At 42.0% G+C, this 23,132-nt stretch overlaps 1 protein-coding gene across 9 annotated transcripts in view; it reads right to left on the bottom strand.

Moving 5' to 3' along the window:
- Positions 1-1,299: 1,299 nt before the first annotated feature.
- SHLD1 (shieldin complex subunit 1) overlaps positions 1,300-23,132 on the bottom strand; it is a 57,019-nt gene continuing 35,186 nt past the window's right edge. For 6 of the 9 annotated variants that reach the window (XM_061622494.1, XM_061622497.1, XM_061622499.1 and 3 more), the window contains exons 2-3: positions 5,607-5,769; positions 1,301-2,418 (exon numbers count right to left, since the gene is read on the bottom strand). In XM_061622494.1, coding sequence (XP_061478478.1) covers positions 1,919-2,418; positions 5,607-5,652 — 546 coding nt within the window. In that variant the 5' untranslated portion in view covers positions 5,653-5,769 and the 3' untranslated portion in view covers positions 1,301-1,918. Of the gene's footprint in view, positions 2,419-5,606; positions 5,770-8,743; positions 8,766-11,089; positions 11,309-23,132 lie in introns of those variants that run through there. The other 3 variants (XM_061622498.1, XM_061622500.1, XM_061622492.1) reach the window with 3 other exon arrangements.

The following is a 23,132-nucleotide window of genomic DNA, read 5'->3' as shown; positions in this document are numbered from 1 at the left end:
ATACAAATGAGAGCTTTGGTTATATATAAATGATCACAGGTTCTGTATGGAGCCGAGAATATTAATCTATTTGTTGATTAAGCAGAGGTCAGAAGCTCAGTTAGTGTGAGTCATGCAGCTGAATTACCACCAGCTACAGATGCAGTTTTGGGGCCGTTTTAACTCTTTTTAAAATGAGACTCTCTTGGACTCAGCAGCCACAGCTTTCTCATTGCACTTTAAGCAGTTGGGAGGCATGGAACACACTTCACAGTGTCTTGTTGAATCACACACATGCACAGACACACATACACCATTTCTATAGTCCACTTCCCCAGTGTATTATGTTCTGTGGTCCCATCAATGTGTTTACATTGTCTCTTTTCAAGTTATGCAAAGTGTGGGAGGGAACAAGACTTAAAATCTCCAGTTTACATCCTATCAAGTGATGCGTGCCCAGAGCAGTAACAATCTGTAGAATTATCAACAAGCTTTACAATCCCCTCCTAGAGGAAAGAAGTGGGTTATTTACATAGAAGCACATTGATTAGGTCAAACACCATTGGGGAAAGGCTCTTATTTGCAATGCTTGTTATCTCTTGAATTACAGCTTTATTCCATAAAGAAGAAAAAACACACCAACCAACCAACCAGTACTTCTACATTATTTGAAAAAATCTAATATATTGACACTATTCAATTAGGACAAGGCAATGGCTTATTTATTATGCAATCTTCTGGCCCAGGTGCTTTCAGCATGAAGGTGAGCTTGGTCAGGAAGAAAACTATATGGCTGACGTGCTGGTGATGTCACAATGGCCACAATACTGAATGGCCTGAAAAAGGTTACTCTAGCAATCTTTCAGGAAACTTGCTGCACCTTGGTACTGGCTCAAGCTTAAAGGTACCCGTTTTAAGTACATAAAACATATAACTTTTATTTCTGCAGAAAATCAAACAAATTAAAAATTTCCAAGCAAGCTAAAATCCAATCCCTGGCACCTCCAGTCAAAATAATCTCGGGTAGCAAAGCTGGGAAAGTCTTGTGCCCGAGTCCTTGGAGAACCATGGCCAGTCAAAATAGACAAAACTGAGCTAGCCCAGACATCACCACTCTGGTGGGCTCCTCATCTTCGACTGCAACTCCCATCAGCTGTTGGGGCTGATGGGAGTTGTAGTTCAAATCATTTGGAGGGCACCCAGTTGGGGACAGCTGGGCTAGATGGACCAAGGCTCTGACACTGTATAAAATCAGGTTCTTATGTTCACAAGCACAGGTCTGGAGGATCAAGAACAGCCTATACATGCACAAAATGTATTCTTCAGTCAGTGCTGGCAAACAATAGTAAATAAAAGGAACCATTTGGTGCTGTGAAATATAACTGAGTCTGTTCATGCCTTTATTATAGCCTTGTTTAAAAAAAGGAATATTTTTATTAGAAGTTTTGTCATTCATGTATTACAGAAAAGGAATTACACATATCAGCTTGAAAATTAGAAAAAAATGTAACAAGAACAAATGGACGTTATACAAGTATTTTGGGGGGGGGGAGCATATTGTTTCATTTTAAAAATTAGGGTTCATACATTTGTAAGTGTCACATCACACAAACTAACATAATAATCAGGTCAAAATTAAAATTTCTATGGGTTTATAATACAATAAGGAATCACAAATGATCCCAACGCATCCCTCCAAAGAAAGGCATGAATTAAAGGAGGGTTCCAATTATGTTCTTTGTTAGCTACAAATGTTATTAAACAGAATCACTTCTCATACTCTTAGCCTGGTATCAGCGTTGTAACAATTTCTTCTGTGCCCAATAAACATTTTCTCACTTCTTATGGAGAGAAAAATGGGGGAGGGAAAGGGGGGAGGAATCGCACACATGCTTAAGACATATTAACCATTCCAGGCAAAATAAATGAATCAAATCTGTCATTTTGTCACATTTTGTTTCAAAATAAATCGAAGGACATCGTCTGAGAGCCCAGGCATTTGCTTTCCTTCCTCCAAAGTCACACTAGCTTTTGTGGGAATGGAAAAGCAGGTGCTGCTGGAGTGCTGAGGAAACACCTGATTCTCATCTTGATTAAGAACCATTTGGGCTATTTGGAGACTCTTCTGGGCATATTTCATTCCTTCTTTGTCTGCCAGATCTGCAATTTTGACAGACAGGCATTGGGAAGCCACTTCATATGCTGGACTCCCTCCAGATGACTTCTTCTGGCAGCAAGCCCCATAAAACTTATCCAGAGATTTTCTAATGGAAACTTCTCCTTTATCCTTTTGTTCACATGTCCAGGATAACGGACATTCACTAGGCTGGAACAGCTCACTGCACATACAGTTACTTGGATCTGCCCTCTCATAGTGCCCAGGCCACAAAGATACATTGGCTCCAACGCTGTGCCCTGAAAATGCTGTGTTATCTGGGTCTGCCAGGAAACAAATTGTAAAGACACATTATCCACACTGAAATAAGGGAAGACATATACAACGAGCTGATTAATGTGGTACTTAGGTTAATGTACAGGAGACCTAGATAAGATACATATCCCTAAAACCTCCTGAAAGTTTACCACTGCTGCCATATGACCCTGAGCCTTTTCAGCAAAATTACTAAACCTGTTGACAACAAATGTTGCCGAAATTGTGGTTCAGTGGGATCCTATTTCCAGCTATGGTGATTATGTCTTAAAGTTAATTCCTTTTGGGCAAAGGTTTTCAGAGAAACTGGACAAAAAGAGATCACCCCTAATCTTAAATTAGCTCTGCTGTCTGTTTATAATGATTCAACACAGACACTAATGCAGAAGGATTTAATTTCATCCTTATTAACAGCTACAAGATTATTGCTAGAAGTTGGAGATCCCTGAATGTGGACATGATGAAAGATTGGTATGAACAAGTGTGGCAACTTCCCTTCCTGGAGAAAGTGAAATGGCAATTAAGAGACAGAAGGATCCAACACGCATCTGCAAAATTTTATGAAACTTGGTTTGTTTTCATACAATATGCAGCTGCTCTTGAACATGGATTTTACATGGAGGCATTGCAAATTACAATTCCCATGTATGCCCATGGTGGCAAAAGATCCTGTGGCTCATGCTCAGGTGTGTCAAGGGCAAGACCTTAATGATTAAGCCAGCAAGGCCCCTCCTGTTGCCAGTCAGCCCTTTGTGCTGTTACCTCGTAGAGCTACAATTCCGAGAGTTCTCTGAGAAGAGGGACTGACTGTTAAAGCACTCTGACAATTGTAGTTCTGTGAGGGGGGGGAACAGAGGTCTCCTAAAAACTCTCAGCACCCTACACAAACTACACTTCCCAGGATTCTTTGGGGGAAGCCATGGCTGTTTAAAGTGGTATAATAGCGGAATAAATGTATGGTGTGAATGTGGCCCAAGATTTCTCATGGAAAGTTCACCCATCACTAATTCATCCATGAAGCTTACTGGAAAAAGCCATTGTTTCTAAGCCTGACTCATCTCCCAAGGTGCTTACAGGCACGCGTGAAAAAACAACTCCTGGTAGCTCCGTGGAAATGAGCCGTGCAATGGAGAACAGGAGGGAAGGATTTGAGTTCTGTTCCAGGGAGATGTTGAAGTGACTTGCTTTCACCCAGAAGTTGCTAGTATCCTGGGAAGAGGGATTGACTGTTATACCCCTCTGGGAATTGTAGCTCTGCAAGGGGAATGGGGGTCTCTCAGCACCCTTAAACTACACTTCTCAGGATTCTTTGGCGAAAACCATGCCTGCTTAAAGTGAGACAATACTGCTTTAAATGTATAGTGCAGAGGTGGGCTCGTGGAATTGGATAGTGGTGGTGGTTCCATCTTGTCCTTTGCCTCGGGCAGTAAAATATCTTGGGCTGGCTCTGCTCAGCCAGCTAAGAGTTCTCATCTGCACACTGCTCTCTGCTGCCAATGGCACAGCATACTGCTTGTCTCTCCACTGTTGTGGTGTGGGGGGAGTTTGTGGGAAAGGCAGGCGGAGGATTTCCCCCCCCCTAAAATAGTGTTTTCCTGCATATCTTGGGGGAAATCTGCCTATAGGCATATACCCCTAGATTCCCCCTTCACCCATTTTTTGTGCTTACACATTCACATGTGAAGTTAACCCACATTACTAATAGAAAGTAATTTCTGAGGTTTCACAAGGGGGGATTTGATTCTCCAGAATCGTGTGAAATCTGTGGCTATCTGTTATATAAGCGTGCTATCTCTCTGTGTACGTGTTAAACTCATGCCTTTTATAATTTACTGAAGCATGAAGAGTGGAACAACATTTCATATGAATATGAAATCCTGTTCAAAGGAAACAGTGCTGTGTACCCAAGGCTATTAAATACAAAGAAGCTGGAAGCTGATTCTCATCTTATGATGTGACAATTAAAATGCATTCATGATGCATTCGTGATGCGGGCACCCACCCATCCACGTACATTGTGTCTGTTCATAAGGTAAGCTTTCTTCTTTCTCTTTGCCAGCTTTTATCTTCCCTTATGAGTCCACTTCACAAGCAATTGGGAACAATTGTATATATAGAGAGAGGCACAAAATGGACAAGCTTTTAGCCAAACAGAACAAAAGAAAAAATGGTTCCGTGCGTGTGGGTGGGCAGGACTCTACAAGGTTCAAGGTGAAGCACCACATCATAAAGGCCAAAAGGAAAGGGAAACCACAACTGAGTCTCTCCTGCCTTTCACTTTGCCCTGATACACACAGGTAGTAAAAAGTGAGACAAACCACTAGGCTTTTTACTGCTCACTCTAAAAACTGTTTATTAATAGGACACCACATCATGGTTTAAAAAGTGCATACTTGTAGTTTACTCCAACAAAATATTGCAGGGATTATAAGACCATTAAGAACATTTTATATTTCCATGTTTCTCATGCTTGCTAACATTGTTATTATTTACTAGTGGAGAATTTGAACTACAGAAATTGCCAGATTTTCCATTTTCTTGATTTTTAACCTTTTCTCCATATCAGGAATTCAGTGTTTCTCCATATCAGGAATTCTGCATGTTGAGAATGCCCTTCTCTCACATCGTTTTGACCCTTGTCACCCTCACTTTAATTCATTGTCCACTAAGAGGCTCATTTTAAAGATGCTCTCAGAACATCTTATCCATGCCAACCTAGATCTTGATGACAATACTCATAGTCCCTCCCTTACCTAGACAGAATAGACATGTATTTTGAAATAAGCAGGGGGTATATTTCAAACAATATTTGTATAATGACAAATGTTCAATTTTAACTTGCCATTGAGTATGACAAAGAAACTCAAGTGAAGCTGTAAAGTCTCTAGCTCTCTGCCATCTTCTGTTAAGGCTCTTAAGTACCAGCCTACACATTGCAATCGCTACATAGAGCCTATTCAACAGGGTGTCTGAAACATATAAGTACATAAGAGCCTGCTGAATCAGACCAGAGGCCCATCTAGTCCAGCATCCTGTTCTCACAGTGGCCAACCAGATGCCTAAGGGAAGCAGCATAGTTTGTGCAAATACTGCTCTGTCATCATGTGTAGAGTCAACACAAGATTATAACACTTCATATGATGGGAAAGGTAGTACTAGCTGTGATTGCACTGATCCCTATCCAGAACAGGATTACCTACACTTGACACTCTCTTGCTTGGGCTCTGCATCCATATCGACATTTAATTATTGCTGGTAGAAGATCCATTGTATAAGCCGTTCTGGATAGTCCAACTCATTCTAGCAGGTAGGCAAAGCCTCAACATGCAACTGATGGAAATGTAGTACACCCTCCATCACTGGAAATGACAAAAGATAGAGGTATTAATGCTCTGATGGACTGCAGTTCCTCAATGAAGATGTAGCCAGGTATGCCATCCCTCCTAATGAAGGCTATGAGGGGGCACAGATATCTACCAAGGTCCTGCCATACCCAGGAGTTTGAGACTCTTGGATATGTCAGCCCTAGATTCTTATGATGCTGCAGACAATGACAAAGCTGCCTAGTCCAGAACCTCCCTCTAGCACTGGTTTTTGCAACATTAGAGATTAAAACAATATACAGCTAGAAACACACATCATTCAGGCGAGGCATTCAGAAAAACAGCTGGTGTCTGCTTACTAAAGTGAAAACTGACCAGCCTCAGTCACAGCCTAGAAGGAGGCAGCAACGACAAAACTACTTTCTTTATACTGATATTTTTGTTCTTTCAAAATATTTATATTTTCTTTAATTTATCAATAGTTCCTTTCAAAATATCAATATTTTGAAAAAATATCAACATTAATATCAGTATTTTTGGAGAGGGGAAAATTCAGACTGGTAAAATCAGTGGCTTGTGGACAAAGTATGAAGTCGAATCGGTACTGCCTGTTAGGTTGGCGGAATGCTTTCAAGGTAGCATCAACTAACAAAGGCCATCCCTAATTCATACCCCGACAGTTACAACAAATACCCTGTTTAAAACATCTGGAGCTGACAATTAAACAACAAAACTCCCACAAGTATCCCATAACTCAGGAGCAACAAAAGGAGGTGGAGAGGAGAAGAAGAGCCCCTCATCAAATGGGAGATGAAAATAGCTGCCCTGCCATTAGTGAAATTATGCAACTTGGAAAGAGTTAAATGGCAGCCTATGGCACTCATAAGCCATTCTGTACAACATCTGGTAGGATTTCACATTTTGTCTCTCTTTCCAATACACTTCAGAGAAAAGAAAGTGCAGTTCAGCGTAGCAATGCCATTGACAGCTTCTAATTTAAGACATTGAGGTATCTCTGAGGAATTGGGAGAGGGAAGAGAGAGAGAGAGATTAGAAAAATTAGAAAAAATACAGTAATTTCTGTTTTTAAAAGGGAGTCTCATGTTACAACTTGGGGCAGAAAGTGGGTCCTGAGTCTGACATGGTTGCTCTGTGATGTCACTTGCACAATAAAGCCTCACTGAAGTTGCCTACAAGCCAGCTGAGGATTGTCATGGCAGCTAAATCCTAGCACCTCATTGGTTAATAATATGTATTTATTAATTACATTTATATCCTGATGTCCCTCCCAAAGGAGCCCAGTGTGGCCAACGCATTTACAACAAATCATTTAATACAATGTAACAAAAACCATTCTGAAAACAATTGAAAGCATTGTGAAAACAGTGGCAGATAAAAACATTATTCTACCTGGTGATCTTTGGGTTGCCAGGAACAGTGTTTTTTAGCCATCAAATGTCTGGGTAAACAGGAATGTTTTCAAATTCCCTAAAAGTCAATAATGATGGAGACACATGTACCTCCCTGGGGAGGACATTTCACAAACAGGGAGCTACTGCTGAAAAGGCCCTGTCATGAGTCAGCGGCAACCAGGCAGCCACCAGTGGTGGCACCAGCAACAAGATCTCACTTGCTGATTGTAAGGTCAAAGATGGTTGATACTGGGACAGGCACTCTTTTAGGTACTTGGGTCACAAGCCATTTAGGGCTTTATATGCTAGTACTAACATCTTGAATCAGGCCTGAGCTCTCTCAGAACCAGGGTCACATGGTCCAATTAGGCTGCTCCACTGACCAGTCTAGCAGCTGCAGTCTACACTAGCTGCAGCCTCTAGACCACCTTCAAGGGCAGCCCCATATATAGCACATTACAGTGGTCCTGATGCGAAGTCACCAGAGCATGGACAACTGAGGCCAGGCTATGCCAATCCAGGAATGGCTGTTGCTGGTGAATCAGGTGAATCTGGCCATAAGCACTCCTAGCTACAGAAGCCACTTGGGACTACAGACTACTCCAAGACTACAAACCTGTTCCTTCACGGGGGATACAACCCACCTACAGCACCTCCAACTCATCAGGATTCATCCTCAGTTTATTAACCTCCATCCAGCCCATCATTGCTCCAGATACCTAACACCTTCACAGCCTCTTCTGATTCAGATGGAACAGAGACAGAATTGTGTGTCACCAGCATACTCATGAAACCGTATTCCAAATCCCCAGATGACAGCTCCCAATGGTTTCATATAGATGTTAAATAACATAGGAGACAGAACGGACCCTTGTGGGACCCCACAACCCAAAAGCTATGGAGCTGAGCAGCAATCTTCTAGTACTACTTTCTGGTAGCAGCCCTGCAAGTAGAAGAACTATTGTAATACAATACTTCCAACTCCCACCTGCTTGATCAAGGAGAACCAACAGGGTCGCATTGCCCCCCCCTCCTGATAAAGGTCATCAATCAGGGCCACGAAGGCTGTTTTGGTGCTGAACCTGGTCTGGAAACTAGCCTGGAATGGATCTAATCTGTTTCCTCCAGGCATTCCTGCAGCTAGTCAGCCACCACCTTCTCAATCACCTTGCCTGGGAATGGAATATTAGAGGCTGGACAGCAGTTTTCTAAAACCTCTGGGTTCAGGGAGGACCTCTTCAAGATGTCACATGCCCTCTCTTTTAATGTGGTGGGCATAACTCCCTCTTGTAGTGAGACAGAGCCAAGAGGATGGCAGTGGTGGTTAAAGAGTGTAAAAGATGCTACCGGAGGCAAGAAAGCGTCCTTCAAAAAATGGAAGTCTTGTCCCAATGAGGAGAACAAAAAGGACCACAAACTTTGACAAAAGAAATGCAAGCAGACAACATGGGATGCAAAAAAAAAGAATTTGGGAAGCACTTTGTTAAAAGACCAACAACAAAAAATTCTTTAAATACATTAGAAGCCAGAGACCAGCTAGGGAAGTGGTTGGACCCTTGGATGACAGGGGAGTCAAAGATAAGACTTTCAATAGCTACCTCCACTGTCAGGAAAGGAAGAGTGCTCTTGCACTCAGGCCCTACTTCACATAGACATCTGGTTGGCCACTCTGAGGCTGAGCTAGATGGGCCTTTGGCCTAATGCAGCAGTTCTTCATCCATGATCTTAGTCCAACATGTCTTAGTCATGTCCAACATGACAGCCATACACATGCATACCTGGAGATTCCTACATTAGTATGAATAAGAATACAAGAAAAGTATGTTTTTGCTTAGTAGAACACAGTCTTTTATTCTTATACCACCACACAATGGAGAAAAGAACTTTGGTTTCTAGGTATCAGCACTAGAGAGAGAGAGAGAGAGAGAGAGAGAGAGAGAGAAACCCCTCCCTTATAAATGTACACATTGTTACACTTAAAAAAAAAAAAGATGGCCACAATGTTTAGCAACCCCCTGAACATTTCAGGTTTCTGTAAATGATAATAATTCCAGTCTTGATAGCAAAGGAGAAAATTTTGAATTCTCTGTGGGAAGTAGCCTTTGCTATTTTTTTCCAGACGCAACCATGTGACTGATAATTAAAAGGCATTCCTCTGACAACCAATTTTACTCAGGACCACCACCTTGTAACCTCATCACAAGGGCCTGGATTACACAAGAGGAGGGCACAAAAACACATATCATGGCCAAAGCTGGCAGAGGGTGGGAGGGAATAATTTCAGATGCCACTTGTCAAGAAGTAACTTCAGATCCCAGCTACAATAAACTAATTAGGGATCTTATCTCCTCATTGTACTGCGTTACTGGGCCCACCTGAATACCTAATAAAGATCACACCATTCCCTATGTATTAAAGGCAGGCTGGAGCGGCAAACAATTGAGCTTACTTTGCTTAGCATCTATTGTCATCTTGTGTGTCTGTCTTACGAAGATAGCAGGGGAAAGAAGCATTCTTCCTCCTGCTTTTTTAAAGGTATACCATTCCAAACTCCATAAAGATGGGAAAGAAATTAGGTTCAATCCCCAGCAAAGAGCCTTAGAGATGTTTCTATCAGCTAAATTAGATTCAGTTTGCATTTAAAGACAAACGTACCTAATTTGCACCTTTTGAAACAATACATGAACCAAAACACAGCCATCCCACAACATCACCAAATATGCCGCCTGACGAGATCTGCCTCACAAGACCTTCTCTCGGTCCCACCAGTTAAGACAGCTAGGCTGGTGCGGACCAGAGAGAGGGCATTTACAGTTGTGGCCCCCACCCTCTGGAATTCTCTACCATATGATCTTCGTCATGCCCCCTCCCTGGTAAGTTTTCGCCAAGGACTAAAAACCTGGTTGTTTTAGCGGGCATACAGGACTCCAAGATAGTTTTAGTTTACAGTGTATAGATGTAGGTTGGTGGATTATAACAGTATTATATGTTAAAACTGTATTATATGTTGTATTTTAATTTAATTATGTACGCCGCCTAGAGTGGCCGTTCATTCGGCCAGATAGGCGGCATAAAAATAAAATTTTATTATTTATTATTATTATTTGCTCTTCTCCAGATTTTGCAGTGCAGTTCTCTAGCTAAGTAATGTGTACAAAAATGCATATACTAGGGTAAATGAAATGCAAATATTAGTAAAATAACATACAAAAATTAGGGAAATTACTTTGCAAAAAATATGTCAATCAGGTAAAATAGCTTACAAAAATGTGCATATTAAGAGAAAATTGCACTAAAAGGCTGATTAATTTTTAGGAGGACTTGTTTTTAAAAAATCATGAACTGATACGGAAATGTAGACGACTGAACTTAAGACTGGAAAAAGGAGAAACCGTGAGAAACAAACCAAAATTGACAGAGTCACCCACCCTACAATACTCTTCATGCAAAATCAAAAATCCAACCAGTTAAATATGTTAAAATCATAAAACTAAAAGTGCAGAGGCTGTGATGTCAACGACACAGATGCTTGATACCCTTCACTCGTTTCCCCCTTCATGCTTCTAGCTCTAGAAGCTTTTAAAGTAGCTCTCTTTCTTTTCATACATTCATCTTTTTCTAGCTTCATCAATCTTCACTGGCTCCTGCAATTATTAGTATTGCCTTAGACGATGCAGTCTATTACGGGAAAGCTCTTCATTAAACAGCTGAAAAAATTTTTAATGTAAAAAGTCTGAACTCTGAATGCAAAAGCAAACAGATCTGAAAAAAGCTTAACACCTCCTTCTAATGATACGGAACAAAGGTGTGAGCAAGTAATGCTAATAGGCGATCTGGACTTTCAAAAATGAATGGGGGATAATTATTTGATGCACTGGAACTTGGTATAGGGCCATTAATGAATACATCAAAAGCGAAGTATTCTTGAAGGAAAATAATCTCACCTTGATTTGGAAAACTGGTACCAAGCACTGTATGCTCCTCGTTAAAAACAACAACTTTTTTTTTTGCCTTCCTCCACTGCCTGAGTTATAAAGCCATAACATAGAGAGAGATAAGAGATAACAGCCTGGCTAATTGCTTCTCAACAGGAAAAGAGGCCTCTGTAGGGAAACTCAGCCAAGTCCCTTGAGGCTTCCACTCAGGTTTCTGTCCTTTCTGCCACATCTCCTGATAAAATTATAACGCCTTTCACTGAGAGCTTACTTTCTTCTAAAATGCAGGAGCCAAATATGAAAAGCCTGGCCAGTGATGGCCTCATGAAATAGCCCAAGGGCCACATTCCCTTCTTTATAGCCTTCCAGGAGCCACATGCCAGTGGTGGGTGGGCCCAGACATAAAAGTGGCAGAGCAACAAATGGTAATCTTACCTTTGTACAGTAGGTTAATTTCTACACACACTCACATACATCTCTCTGTCCTCCATCCAGGCAAGCAAAAGGCATTATGGAGTGCAAAGACACATTCCAGCCAGGCAAAGACACTCAAGGAGGGAGCAAAGCAGGGCCAGTGAAGGGTGTGGCTTGGGAGGAGGTGTGGCCTGGGGAGACTCCTGAGGGCTAGACAGAGAGGCCTGTGGGCTGCATTTGGCTCCTGAGCCTGAGGTTCCCCATCTCTAGAACAGGGTCAAGGTATGTGATGGTGAACAACTCAACTGAGTTTTTATGTTGTGAATATGTGCTTGCAGTCCTATGGGGGAGTCCTCTCTGATATTAAGTTGCAACTTAAAACGAAAGCCTAAATAACTTTTAGGCATACAGTCAATCAAGTTCCTTTGTTCTATGCCAGCTGCATCAATGTCCACCTTTTGCTCTGTGCGCTCCTATATCCCCATTACACAAGTAAGCAATCTCGTACCATGAAGGGGAATTTGATGCAGCCACACAGATTTACAAATGACCCACTGTCGTGAGCCATGCAGGGAGGGGGCGGATAGACAAGGGCAAAACAGAGGATGAAGAATTGGACTGGGAACTCGAGGAGGGGGTAGACTCACAGGGCATAACAGCCCATGTTTGACAGCTCAGCCCCCTCAGCTCCTGACCCCCCATGGAAGCACCACTTGATGCATCTGACACTCTCCAACTGGACACACCACTGCCAGAGATTCAACCTTGCACATCAGACATTTCCCAGCCAAGAGCTGCCCAGCTTCCCCCTCCTGAACTGTCAGCTAGTAGCCCCCCTCTATCGGAGACAGAAGATGAGATCAAACCACCTTTGCCCTGTGCTTGGAGATGTTTGAGGCAGGAAGTTCAACAGACTAAGCTGAGGCGGAGTCTTTGTGTGTGTGATCCAATCCTACTTAAATGGACTGGGGGGGGGGAACCCAGTTGCTGAGTCAACATCTTAGAGTTGTGAAGTCATGCTTAGTTAGAGCTAGAGCAGAGCTGAGTTCCTAGAAAGAGTAGTTAGGTTAATGAGGTGAACTGCTTTGGATGTATCTATTACTTTAATAAAAAAAAGAAAAAGTCACAGCAGAATCTGAGTCTGAATCCCTCAACTTCGGGGTGGACACCCAGGTTGTGTGACATACCACTGTGGCATGGTAAGAATCTGATGCAAAACATAAACAGTGTGAAAGATGATTAGGACAGCCTGTGCTAAGAACTCTCCTCCCTCAGCTACGTATTTGGCAAGAATCTGACTCAGTGGCTCCTCCATTGGTACCATGCAGATTGGATTATTGCACCCTCTCTATGTAAGTCTCCCTTCAAAAGATAGTTTGGATACTACAGTTGTGCCAAGCTGCAGCTGCCAGGAGGCTAGCAGAAGCAACACAGTCAGAACATTTCACAACATTCTTAACATCAATTATGTTAGTCAGTGATTCATTTTTGGCCTCAATTTAAAGTGTTGGTATTGACCTTTAGAGTTCCAAATAGCTTAGGATCAGGTTATAGCTAAGGACTACTTGCACCTAAATGTATCCACCAGAGCTACATGATTAACGTGGAAGAACCTGCTTTCTGTCCCAACATTAGTTAAGATCAGATTGGCAAGAAATGGCAACAGTAGTGGTGCTGCAATTGTGGGGCTCTCTCTCCCACCAAGGAAATCTGACAAGTCTCCCCCTTCCAAAGGTCTCTGAAAAACTTCACGTTTTTTATTATTGAGTTACTCTTCTTGCTGGCTCTTAGACTAGATATCTTTTGATGTATTTTTAAACTTTGTATGTGTCTTAGGGTGGCCAGATCAGAAGCACCCCAAACCCTGAGATTTCAGGGGCAGGTCCTAGTGATGTCATGGAGTATGGGCCGTAGTGATGTCATTGGAACAGGCCCCAGTGATGTCATTAAGCATGATACATTAAGCATCAACCATGGTTGCTTGGAGCATGTCACTCAAAAAAAAAATATCTCTGATTGGAAATTAAGATAGAAATCTTAGCTAAACAAGGGTGTTCCCAGGTCCAGCTGAAGTGATGGGATCATTCCTTCTCACCTGCTTAGGAAGCCTGGGTGAAAATGGAAATGGACTGCCTTCAAGTCGATTCTGACTTATGGCAACCCTATGAATAGGGTTTTCATGGTAAGCGGTATTCAGAGGTGGTTTACTATTGCCTTCCTCTGAGGTTGAGAGGCGGTGATTGGCCCAAGGTCACCCAGTGAGCTTCATGGCTATGTGGGGATTCGAACCCTGGTCTCCCAGGTTGTAGTCCAACACTCTAACCACTACGCCACACTGAACATTTAATCTAGCCTACTTGCTTCTGGCAAGAAGGGTTTAAGTGCCCTCAGGTCAGGCCAGTCACCAGAAGGCTGTTGTAGGAAGAAGGAAATTAGTGCTGTAAAGATGTTAGATGGGAGCACTCAGGAGGAAAGATTGATGCCCCTGAAGACTGCAATCCTAAGCACATTTACAAAGGGACAAAGCCCCATAGAACTCAATAGGCCTTACTTCTGAGTAGATATGGTTAGGATTTGCTGTTGGTAAGGTTTGACTACCTCTACAAAGATATTGATATCAAAGCAGGGTTGGCAACCTCCTACCTGAAATGCATTGGCTGCCTTTTAATGTGGCTGCTCCAAACTTCTTTATAGACTTGACCCTTCACTGCAGAGAGAGGTTTGAGAAATGAGAAAGAGTTAAGAAGATCTCTACCCTTTCCTGCCTACCCTGTGGGCTGCTATAAACTCACTCTGACAGTCAACCCAATTCCAGTGAGTAACAGCTGACAAAGAGCAAACACACATGGTTTGGTCTATCTTCACAGGCAGCAGCTTGGGAACAACAGCAATTGAAGCCACACTTTTCAGTATGCAGATTCTTTTTTACTACTATTGGACAATAAACAAACCGTCATGCAAACAACAAGGTGCATCATCAATGGGTTTAAGGGGGTTGAGCTGAGCACATGGAACCACTGTTGTTGCTTCTATGGATGTAAGGGAGTGTTAAAGGTAAATGAAATGCAAACAGAAAAAGAAAAACAAAAGACAGTGATAATTTCTTAAATGCAATACCATCCCAACCACAACAACATTCCTATGGCTAGGGCAGAAAACTCAGCATGCCACAACCAGTCAGGGTTCCTAATCAAAACTAAAAAAAAAAATTCTGGCAGCCAATCAGACAAGGTCACAGAAATCCCTATGCAACACAACCTGACCTGGGGGCTGCAGTTAGTGCAGAATGCTGTGGCACAATTGCTGACATAAGTGAGACCCTGTCAGCACATAATCCCTCTGCTCTGAAATCTGTACTGGTTGCCAATTTGCTACCAGGCTAAGTTCAAGGTGTGCTTTCCATGTTACGGGTGCTACATCGTACTTGTTCTGCTCTGGTAAGAAATTGATCATTTAGTGTGGCATCACTTACGTTTTGGAACTCCCTGCCTATTTTGCAACTCTTTTATACTTGTTCTATGGTTATTGGATTTTAAATAGATTTATTTTTTGTTGTGAGCTGCCTTGGTTTTCCATCAACAACCCTACCTCATAGGGTTGTTGGAAGGACACCATATGCACACACACACTGAAGATATAAAAATACATACACCCCATGTAATAGTTTATTGTCAAAACCAGGTGGTCATTGCAGAACAGTTTTTTGAAAAAAATAAAATCAGTATTAGTTTCCTACAAAATAAAAGCAGTAATATCTAGGTAAGCCCTGCCTAATTGCTTTAAAAATAGGATTGGAGGGGGAGAGAATGATTTCCAACATAAACACAATCCTTTGTTATGTTCACTCAAAAATCCCACTGATTTATAGAACAATCCTAGCCATGTCTACTCAAAAGTAAGTCCTATTGAATTCAATGGGGTTTACTCCCAGTATGTGGAATTAGCATTGCAGCTTTACTCCCAGAAAAGCGACTAGAGGATTAAAGCTTCATATTGGGAAGTTTTTCAAAACAGGGTATGAATTAGACAAATAAACTGCCCTTTTCAACATCCCAGGAAAAGTTAAACTTGTTTGACTCCTCATAATTAGAAAAGCACAGCACACTGTAATCGCAAGCTGCATGTACACTTCTTTTAAATTTCTGTTCAAAATTTATTTGAAAGATAGAATGTATATGCTATTTTTGCAAGTAATTTAAAAATCCCTGCATGTACACTTTTAATACAATAATAACTGAAATTGCTTACAGTAAACAATTGCCTACCAAGATCCTGCTTGATTTTTTTGTTCTACATCTCATGCACACACAAAGAAAGGAATTTTTGCTAAAGCTATATACTTACTCAATTTATGAGATTTTCAGACAAGCAGGACAACAGTTTTCTGACCTTACAATGGGTTCTAGCCATTGCCTCTAGGTCCACAAATCCCTTGTCAATCACAACCCTGACTGCACTTATTGGCTACAAAACTGAAAGAGCAAGGTTAGAGCAGCCAGCTACGAGCTAATTTAACAGAAGTCATGGGGGAACTGACATTTTGGTGTGTATCTCTTGAACCAGGCCACCTAGAAACTTAATTTTTTAAAAAAATGTTGTAAACCTCCCAGAGAGCTTCGGCTACGGGGCGGTATACAAATGTAATAAATAATAATAATAATAATTAAAAAATGAAAGCTGAGAGTCTGTAGATTGGGGTGACTCACCTGGACACCCAGGAAGCACTCCAAAATACAGAGTTGTATTTGTTGTATAATTGTACATTTATTTTATTGTTTTGCTCTCTCCTTATTTTTAAAGGCACTATAAAGTTGGCTTAAATTTTTAGGCTTCGGTTATAATCCTATAACCACTTACCTGGGAGTAAGCCCCAATGAACTCAATGAGACTTACTTCTGAGTAGACATGTCTTGAATTGCACGGTCAGATCTACTTCACCCTGTTTTGAAATAAAATGTATCTGGAACATTGTTCAGGAGGTCACCAACATGGCACCCATGAGCACCAGGGTGCCCACCAGTATCTCCCATGGGGCATACAAAAGGTTTCCATAAATATCCACACACAAATCCACAATACATGAGAGACTACTCTTCCTGCTCAGTTCGTGTTTGCACTGGTTCAGTCTCTCCTACATTAAGCAAGCCTCCTTAAATATATCCACATTTCATTGAACGCCAACTGGATACCCTCCCATTTGTTCTGAACAGAGGAGAGGTGGAAAGAACTTCTGTCTGTGAGTGTGGTCCTAGCTGATGTAGATGCCTTCTTCCCCACTGATGGGGGTGGGTGGGTATGTCGGTCCAAACAATGTTGTGGTCCCATCTCTTTTTCTGCTCTTTTGTTTTAGGCGATGCCCCACAGCAGCCATTTTGTGACTGGTGCCCATGGCATTTTCTTGAAATTCCAAATGTACCCACTGGCCTAAGAAGGTTGGTGAAACCTGCTGTAAATGTTAATGTCACATATTCCTTTGAACTCTACTTTCTACTCACCGTCTATATATAGAGGCCAGGTTTCGAAAAGCTATGTAGCCTTTGTGCTATATGTCTGCTCCTTCAGCAAACCTTTTGATCACCTTGGCTAGTCTGTGATTTTGCTCTGTGCTCTTAAAAACAGACACACACAAAAGACCTTTCACATGCTTAATGCCTGGTCAGATACCAATAGGACAAGCGATTGAACAGTAACCTCTGTGCTCAAAGGAAATGCTTGTGGGGGCAGGGGACAACTCTTTCAATCTATTTCAGAACACTGAGTTAACTTTCATTCTTATTTTCTGAGTCTCAAAAATGCTCTGGAAGGCACGCGTGTGTGTGTGTGTGCTAGACTGAAGAAAATATATGCAGCTTTTCCTCATTTCAGACTACGGTGGATAACAAAGGATGTTATCCTTTGGACAACAAAATAATTGGAATGCAGATACCAATCAGTGCATCTTGTTTAACTCTAGTCCCTGAAAGGATAACTTGTTAGTACAAAAAAAATTAAAATGAGAAAGAAAAAAGTCACCAGACAAAACTGTAGTATAAGGCAATGAAATAAAAAGTGTGTGGTGTAATGGTTAAGGTGTTGGACTGCGACCTGGGAGACCAGGGTTCAAAGCCCCACACAGCCATGAAGCTCACTGGGTGACCTTGGGCCAGTCACTGCCTCTCAGCCTCAGAGGGAGGCAATGGTAAATCCCCTCTGAATGCCACTTACCATGAAAACCCTATTCATAGGGTTGCCATAAGTCAGGATCGACTTGAAGGCAGTCCATTTTCATTTTTCAAACATGTTAACCGGCTGTCAGACTTTACTGCAGTGTGACACAGAAGCAGGTCATGGTTAGAACATTTTATTAAAATGAGACTGATGATAAGCAGGACAGATGTAACACTAGAAAGAAGGGCTGAAGGCTGATGCCACATGGTTTCCCAGTTATCCTTTCCCCCAACATTTGAGATACCACAAAGCACTACTGCAAGTTAAGGTTCCAGGATCCAGTCCGCAATTTATGTGTGTTGTACAGCAGTGCAGTCTGCAACGAGGCTCTGCAGGCCTGATGCACCCTATATCCTAGCCAGAGACTGCTGTTTCACAGAAGGCTGCTATAGTTTTAAAACAGAATGTTCTAGATCATTGGTCTTCAACTGGTGGGTCAGCATCCACTACCAGGTCATGGCTGATCCAAGGTGGGTCATAACAGCAGCACCACCATACAAATAGATGGTAAAAAAAATTAAGAAATGGGTCCACAAATGGTTGTTTGGGTTACAGCTGAGTCTAGGGTCTGAAAAGACTGAAGATCACTGCTCTCTATCAGCCTTCCCTAACCTGGTGCCCTCCTGATGTTTTGGATTATGACTCCTACCATCTTGTTGTGGCAATGAGAAGGCAAATTTAGCTCTTAAAATTATCAGGAACGGAAACAAAAATAAGAATAGAAAGTGTCATAATGCCACAAGATTATAAATGTTAAGTGTAGTGCATTAGTATTTAGGATAGGTAGCTCTGGTGGCCCCATCAAAAATAAGATAGAGGTGAAGAGTGAATATAAAACGGCAACTAACATTTTCAGGAGTTTGGAGTATTTTTTCATGTTAAAGAAAGACTTTAAAAGGTGTGGCTGAAGCTTAGACAGTAAGATGGCTGAGGAGAACATGATGGAAGTTTATAAAATTATGTAAAAAGTGAATCAAGACTAATTTTGCAAAAAGCAGGGTCCCTGGTTGTATGGAGAGCCTACTTTTTTGTTTACCTCCACAAAGATAATTTCCACACAGAGCCGACAAATGTGGAGATAACAAGGACAATGAGCACTGTCTTGCTCCTCCCTCTACACATTTGACTTGCAGAGCTTCCAGCTGTGTGAAAGGTCCAATGCTGAAGATTATTACTATCTCCCAATACCTTATTCCTCATTCCCAGTTCCTTATTCAAAACAGAGCTGCATGAGCAGCCTGAATAAGGAATGGATGTTTATATGCTTCTGTATCCCCAAATAAGCTTGGGGCTATTCCATATCATACATCTCCACCAGCTGGGAACAAGAAGTAAAAAACTGAGAAGTAGTCACCAACTTTGGTCTCGAATGAAAGAGACCAGTGGAATTCCTCTGGCATAAATTCCCTGTATTCTGTAGCTGCAACAGCTCATGATTTCAAACCATTTCCACACACTAATATTTTAACGGAAAGGGGTTAAGGGAGGTATGTGTGTATTTTACACTGCTGAAGGCGTGAAAACAGTTAAAATGTCTGCAAAGACTGCTTCTTGAGTAATGAAAAGGATTTGACATGTGTAAATGAAGCTATATGGATGAAAGCCACTTATCCTGAATGCTCAGAGTCAATTAAGTTGACGAGATACAAGGGAGGAGACTGAGTAACAGGCATCTCCAAAAAGCTCTTCTTAGTCCATGGGTCTAAATCTTGTGTCTTTAGTACCATCTGGAAGGATTAAAAATGGTAGCCTGGTTTTGATAGCCTATGACCCTAATTAAATTATTAGTCATCGGCAATGAGTAGTTTTCTCTGAGAAAAATGTTTTTTTAAAAAATTAGTCAAATATGAAGTACTCAGTTTTTGGGGCTATACATTTCACACTTTTTGCCCAATCAGAGCCCCAAAGGGCTCAAATTGACTGGAAAAGCACTACAATGTCTTGAGGTAAGTGCATGTTGTTTTAAAGAGTGAGCCCTACACAAGCTAACTCCCTTTGTTCCACTGTAGTGGTAAGAACAAGGCTAAACTTGCTTCTAGAAGTTAAAAGTCTCATTTAAAAGTCAGGATTCACACTACAAAAGGCCCAGGATTTGATGATAATTTTATTATTTATTTGTATCGCTTTTTTTGGTCCTTTGTTTATTGTTTTTTTTAAAACCCTTGATTCTATTTTTTTATTTATTGTGTTTTATAGAGAGAGTATATTCAGTATTTGTATTTCCAAATGCAATTTGTTGCATAATATATCTTTTAGCCTGTTGGAAACTTTGGAAAGGCCCTTGGGCCATTCAGCAATAGAAGATTGACCTGAACAGCACAGAAGGCAAGCTGGAGAATGTGTAAAGTCAGGGAAAGTAGAAGCAGAAAGTACAAAGCATGACTGGGCCCAGCCAAGGCCAAACAAAATTTTTAACTTCTTGCCATAAGTAGGAAATGATTCAAAGGATTTCAAAAAGGACTGAACTTCTGTTCCTTCTGATGAAAACCAGTGGAACTGCCCAGAGTTATTATGACTTCAGTACGCAGAGCTTTCAAGAAGCCAACATTGGCATCCAATTTCATAACAAAGGCTTCCAGGATTTGGAGAGAAGCCCAGTTCTTCAAGCTAGGCATTCTAGGAGTTGAATAATCCAGTACTAGTAAATCGGGAAATCCACTTTGCTGAAGTTTTCTTGTGCACAATGCTGACATCAAGAAGGATTCTTTAAAAAGGTGAATGGGTTGGTTGCCAGCCTGAATTGCCTACACGAAGTTCACCCTAGTCAAGAAGGTACCAATTAATAACAGAACAAGCTCCATTCCCATAACTATATTTAATACAGCATATTTGCAAGCCCATCTTTCACAGTTATAAACTGTTAAAAGAATATGGTTACAAAGAGATGTTTTCATGAAATGAAGAAGTAATTCACCAGGAAGAACGACTAGGATTTGCCCCCTGCTGACACATTAACCACCTAATCAGCACTACAGTATAAAAGAAGGCATGGTTTAGCCTCTGCTTCCATAGGAGCCACATGGACATGTTGGAAACCTTCTATCCTTTTCTGAACTCACCTTTTGAAAGGCATCATGAGAACTAGCGTGAGTATGACCAGCCCTGCCGTTAGACAGAGCAAGTAGCTGCCTCAAGCTGTAGGTGAGGGGGGGGGGCAGGGATCAATGATGAGTTTGTGGAGGACAAAGCTGTGTATGCCATCTGATCTGCTGTGAGCCAACATGCTGCCCTCAAGGACAGTGTAGGACACTGTAATTCTGGTAGGTTTTCGTACATGGAATGGGAGGGGGTGCCACCTTGTCCTTTGGCTTAGGCAGCACAATTCCATCCAGCCCTGAGAGTGAACCCCATCTCTGCTGCCCCAAAGGAGCTCACTGGAACACCCACCGCCACCCAATGAGCGAATGAAATTCTGGATTGCACTGAAGTATTTCTACAAGTCGGACGGTGCATTGCTGCCCTCAAGATGATCCAGGAGTTCTGGAAACCTGTGTACAAACTGGAGTTTTAGTACCATCCAAATATCTGTCCTGCCTTCTTAATGTTAGGGTTCTGTAGCCTCATAACCTTAACAACTGCATGTTAAGAGGAAGCAGATCAACTTATCTTGAAAGCAGGGTGCAATGAACCATCATGTCCTCAGCAACACCAGGCCAACTTCACACTCTGCATTGTGATGATGCAGGCCTTTCATGCAACAAAACTCTAGCATCACTGGCTCCTGCTTGAAATCATCCTTTGCCAAGGCTGTGGCTATTATGAGGGTAGTGTAAGCAGGGCTCTTTAAAAGCAGATTTTCCAACTGCACAAATTCCAGAGCTGCCCTCCCCCCTCAAAGCAGAACAAATGTGTGCTTTGCTCTTTGCTTACCCCTGTATCAGTGGCAGTTTCACAACAGGAGTCAGTGGTTCTTATCTACCACACAGCAAGAATTCATTTATGACTCTGACTCAGTTCAGTAGCTAACAGGTGCAAAACCAGGAGCATTTTAAGGGTATTTTCAAGAATGCGATGAAGTGGTACCTGCCCAAAAATGAAGGTGTTGAAGAGGAGGTTCTGGCCAAGAAGAAGGTATTTTAATATGGTTTGAGCAGTTTGTTTTAAGTATTGAAACTGAGTACATTTTATACTTGTATAATTTATGTACATGCTGTCCCTGACATTGCCTGTCATTGAAGTGCTTAATAAATACATATGCCTGTGTCTAATCCCCACCCACCCAATTTTTTGAAACTGCACACTATCAGCTCTCCAACCGCATTTTGGGTCCAACTGAACGCCAAATAAAGCTTGAGGGTAAGAGAGATTCTTACAGATGAGCAGAGCAATCTTAATAATAAGCATGCACACAAAAGGAAGAAGAAGAAGATCCCTGCTGGATCAGATAATCTCATCCAACATTCTCTTTCTGCCAGATGCCACTAGGAAGCTCACAAGGAAAGAATGGAGCCAGCCCTCCTACTCCTATTGGGGTGGGGAACTTGTGGTCCTCCAAGTGCTGTTGGACTAAACCCAACAAAGGGGAACCTTTTTCATTCCAAGGGCCACATTCCCTTCTGGGCAACCTTCCAGGGGTCACATGCCATTGATGGGTGGGGCCAGGGACAAAAGTGGACAGGGCAGTTGATGCAAATGCTACCTTTGTATAGCCGGCTAGTTTCTACACACATTTGCACACCCTCTCTCTGTCCTCCATCCAGGCAAGCAAGACACATGATCAAAGTTAAGGACACCTGCCAGACAGCAAACACACTAATGGAGGTTGCAAAGCAGGGCCGTGAGGGGTGTGGCTTGGGATGGTGTGTGGCCTGGGGAGAGTCCCAAGGGCCAGAGAGAGAGAGGCATGGAAGGCCGCATTTGGTCCCTGGGCCTGAAGTTCCCCACCCCTGGCCTAAACTCTGATCATCCCCGACTATGAGTCATGCTGGCTGGGCCTGAGGGGAGTTGGAGTCCCCCACCATTTGATGGGCCACAGATCCCCCCCCCCATATCTGGATGTCATTTGTAGACCATGAAATTTCTTCTATGAAATTGTCTAATCCCCTTTTAAGGCCAGTGGCCATCACTACATCTTGTGGCTATGCAAGTGGCTATTTAAGTGCTAATTTTAACATATGGAAAATCATAACCTGACTCGCAGAATTTGCATATGTTAAAATCAGCACTAACATTTGACATATGCTAAAAGATAACCCTTGCATAGCCACTACCTGCAATGATGCTGTTGGTACAGCACAGACCTTCTTCCTCTGGAACAAGATAGCTTTGGTGAGGTGGAGCAGGGTGGGGACAATGTGAACAGCAAAACAGACCACTAATGGTTTTACACAAAAGCTGGTCCCTTCAAAAGCCACCAAAAATCTCCATTTCAGAACGTGCTCCAATACATTCAGTCTTGGTCTCCAGCAAGTGGCAGGACTTCTGCACGAGA

The sequence above is a fragment of the Rhineura floridana genome, chromosome 4, assembly GCF_030035675.1.
Source record: "Rhineura floridana isolate rRhiFlo1 chromosome 4, rRhiFlo1.hap2, whole genome shotgun sequence".
In the NCBI taxonomy this organism is placed as follows: domain Eukaryota; kingdom Metazoa; phylum Chordata; class Lepidosauria; order Squamata; family Rhineuridae; genus Rhineura; species Rhineura floridana.
Note: the sequence above shows the minus strand (reverse complement) of the source record. Positions and strands in the feature narration are given on the sequence as shown.